The sequence below is a fragment of the Gracilinanus agilis genome, chromosome 5 (assembly GCF_016433145.1).
Source record: "Gracilinanus agilis isolate LMUSP501 chromosome 5, AgileGrace, whole genome shotgun sequence".
In the NCBI taxonomy this organism is placed as follows: domain Eukaryota; kingdom Metazoa; phylum Chordata; class Mammalia; order Didelphimorphia; family Didelphidae; genus Gracilinanus; species Gracilinanus agilis.
In genome coordinates this window covers 9,309,703-9,313,736 of record NC_058134.1, presented here as the reverse complement: position 1 = coordinate 9,313,736, position 4,034 = coordinate 9,309,703, and the positions used below count along the sequence as shown (strand labels likewise).

Here is a 4,034-nt window from a genome sequence, read left to right as displayed (position 1 = left end):
ACCTCTCTATCTCTTTGTCTCTCTCCCTCTCTGTCTGTCTCTCCCTCTTTTCTTTCTCTCTCCCCTCCCCTGTATCTGTCTCTCTCAACCTCTCTGTGTCTGTCTCTCTCCCTCTCTGTCTGTCTCTCTCCCTCTGTTTGTCTCTCCCTCTGTCTCTCTCTCTCCCCCTTTTCTTTCTCTCTCTCCCTTTTTGTCTGTCTGTCTCTCTCCTACTTCAGTCATTTGCTTATTCATTAGTGCTTGCTGTCTGACATGTGGCCACACGGCGGGCCTGCACCCAGCGAGGAGCCCCATGGACACCATCTCCTTCCCCGTCGTCCCATTTCTGTTTCGGTTCTGGCCGGAGGATTGTCCCTCCCCAAACTGCCAGATGCCGCGTGCCACGGGCCCACCTGCCCTCTCAGTCCCCTCGTCTCATGCTCACGTGAGTGGCCTTTGGGTGGCGATGATGTAGTCCGGCCTTCCGTTCTTATACACCAGACGTGCGTTGGACTGCACCCAGGTCCAGCGATTCTCCTTGGTGAGGAGCCGGAACACCGTCATGCCGCTCTCTCCGGTCTTGATCACTAGGATGAAGGCGAGACGGCCCTTAATGACTGAGGTGAGAACATTCCAGGGATGAAAACCCGACCTTCCCCCTGGGGGCGAAATCTCCCTCGCCCTGTCCTGTGGCACGAGTCAAAGATGGCAGTAGAGATCTCTAACGAGCTGACCCCTGCTGGACGGCTAGCATCGACGCGGATTCCCAAGAGGTTCTCCATCGGTTGATGGGCCTTGCAAAGGACCCCAGGAATGCCCACAGCATGACAAACACCAAGAAACCAGATCCCAAGGGGAAAGGTTGGCATTTTCCAGGTCCCTCTGAGGGGTCACATTGGGAATGAAAGTCCTCCGGCCCTACGACGACGGGATTCTATGACGAGTAGCTGAGACTCAGTGTGTTGCTTGGAATTCAGGGAGTACCATTTAAAGTATTTCACGGACTTCCTGTGGACATGTGGGGGACTTTGAAACTACATTTTCCGTGATCCAGTGGGTTTCTGGTCAGACAACGGGAACCAATGTATATAGCGCAGCTTAAATTTGGAGGTCGGGCTTGAGACGAGCTCTTTGGCTACATAGACAAGATGGGGACTGGCGGCAATTTGAATTTTTACAGGCGTGTGGTCTAATTTATTTTTACCATCATGGCTTTAATTAAATTATTATTTTCCCTCATAATATCAGCCTTTATCATTTTTTTTTTTTTGTTTTAAACCCTTGTACTTCGGTGTATTGTCTCATAGGTGGAAGAGTGGTAAAGGTGGGCAATGGGGGTCAAGTGACCTGCCCAGGGTCACACAGCTGGGGAGTGGCTGAGGCCGGGTTTGAACCTAGGACCTCCTGTCTCTAGGCCTGACTCTCACTCCACTGAGCTACCCAGCTGCCCTATCATTTTTAAAAATAACAGTTTGGCGAGCCAGCCAGGATTTTGGACTCTCAATTTTTCAGATAGCCCACCAAGCCACGCAACTTGAAGACACCCCCCCCGGATCATCCTCGGCGCCTCAGAGCTGCTCTTTTTGGTTCTTGCTCCTCTCCCTATTCTCCCTAGCCCCGAGGCTGCTTTTCAGGGAAAAGGGACGATGGTTTCAATTGCCGCTGGGCTACGAGTTCTTTTGCCCAGTGCCCGGGCCCCGACAGAGACCTCCGCTGCTTTTCCTGTTCGATTGCCTGCCGACTCCTGAGATTTCCGAGCGACCCCCACCACGCGATTCTACTACTGCCCTGCCCTGACTTGCCGCCTCTTTGGAGACTGCTTCTGCCATTGCCGCTTAAGATTTGGGAAGTATTGCCCCCCCCGCCCCCCCCCCCCCCGCTCTCTTGTTACTGGCTTTTAACCTGAAAGATGCTTTTACTCCATTCTAGGCCTCCACATATTTCCTCTAAAGCCTGACTTAGGCACCCCCGCCCACAATCTCTCCACGTGGATTTTCTAAAAACTGACCTAAGCTTTTCTCTAGCCCCTACCCCACACTTCCATGTGGGCCCTAGTGTTTACTCTTCAAACAGGAAGTAAAATGACAAACTTTCTTGTGATTATTTCAAACTTGAAAATCGGGAGAACTTTGAACTTTAAAACCCCTTAAGCTCAGAGCAGAGCTAAATTAGAAGAACCTTGAATTGAACCAGGGGTGGACTTTTAAACCTCAGAACTGAATGGGTTTTATTTCTGTTTTAAAGAGACTCTGTAACTTCCTGTATTTTGCTGATTTGTTTTGGGAATTAATTTTGTTGTTTTTTGTTGATTTTCCTGTTGCACTGACTCATTTTAAGCTAATGAGGTTTTGGCTGCTAGATTAATCCTGTTTATGATTTATTGTAACTCCCAAATAATGAACAATCTATTAGAACTGGTAAAAGAGATTTTTGACTGTATAGCTTATCTGCTACTCATATTGTATTTCCTAATTTATTTAAGGTTTCATTTTTTTACTGTATCAAAACAATGCTGTTCTACCTTGATGATTGTGTACAACCTTGGAGGTTTTGATGTCTTGAGATTTAAAATGTAATTTATAATAGGCTTTAAATTTTACTTTAGATCGTAGTCCCTTCTGTATAAATGATAAGATTTATATATTTTATTATAAAGAATTGTTGTCTTAAATGGGTAGAAGAAACATGAAAATTTCCTACCCGGGATTTTTAAACAGGAAGCCAAGACAGTTCCTGTATACTTGTGTTAGTCTATATGTCTTAGCCTGCTTTTCTATCAGAAGGATCAAGAATTCCTGAGGATAATTTAGACCCAGAAGGTTTTTTTTTAAATATCAGATTTTTTTTAGGCTCTGCCCCTCAATTGCTATGGAGGCAGTAACAGAGTTTGCTGAGAAAATATCTTAGCCAAGGTTTGAATTTGTAACAAGCATATGATTTTTTTAAACATCATAGCAAGTGATTATAATAATGGATTTTTATTATTGTTTTAAATGTGTTATTAGAAATTATGATACTTTATTTGAATGTGCATTGTGAATCTGCTATTTTTGTAAAACCCATTTACACTCACAGCTCATGCAAAGGCCTAACAGAAAATGAATCTCATTTTTGGGTAAAAAACCCTTCACTAGTTCTAAGCTATTTATTTTTTGAATTTTAGAACATTTTATTTTTCTTCCTTACATGTGCAATGCAATATTTGTTCTTTTCCCATTTTTTAATCCTTGAAAGCATTGTTTCCTTATTGCTTTTCCTTTTAAATTTTTTAATTAGAGCAATTTTCCTTTTTTTCTCATTTTGTGTTAATCCTCTTCTGATTTTACAGTGATATAAGCTTAAGGCAAATATATATTTGCTATATTATTAATGCATACCTGAAAAGCCTGAGACTATGGTAACCTGCCAATTATTGGTAAATATTATGGGACTGTGATTTAATGCCTCTCTGTCTGATTCCAGGAGAAGTACAAAAAAGAGCCATGAGGTCATGGAGACTGACTGAGAATCTTCCAAGGAGCAAAAGGCCATGCAGATCATGGATTGCAGAAGTTCTATGCCAATACTGAAGGGCTTGAAACTGGGGTTTGAGTTTTTGGAGTCCCAGTCTTTTCTAACTTTTTAGAGGATGAGAGTCCCCTTTAACTTAAATTCCTAGTAAAGCACCTAAGATTGGCTATCACTTATGGCTCATTCCCTGAGAAGGTGATGAAAAAACAGACCAGAGAGAGACATTCCCCTTATTTCTCTTACATATAGAGAGAATGGCAATTTTCTGTAGTCCTGGCCCTGAATGGGTATTTGAAAACTGCTTAAATCACTTTAATTGGGCCTTGATTCAAGGGCTTGTTATAAATTTATTTTTCCTTCCTTTATTTGAATTTGAATTTTTTTAAAATTTATTTTGCCAATTGATTCCATTCAACCCCGTGACTCAGCCATGCATCCTTAGCTGAGAAATGTGTTATTTAGAATTTTCCTCAGGGGGATGTGTGTTAAGTTTTTTTAAAAAATTGATAATGTAAAATATATATATATATATATATATATATATA

At 42.4% G+C, this 4,034-nt stretch overlaps 1 protein-coding gene across 1 annotated transcript in view; it reads right to left on the bottom strand.

Moving 5' to 3' along the window:
- Positions 1–4,034, bottom strand: part of AHR (aryl hydrocarbon receptor) — a 38,611-nt gene that overhangs the window by 5,947 nt on the left and 28,630 nt on the right. The window contains exon 9 of the mRNA XM_044679920.1: positions 425–566. Coding sequence (XP_044535855.1) covers positions 425–566 — 142 coding nt within the window. The remainder of the gene's footprint in view (positions 1–424; positions 567–4,034) is intronic.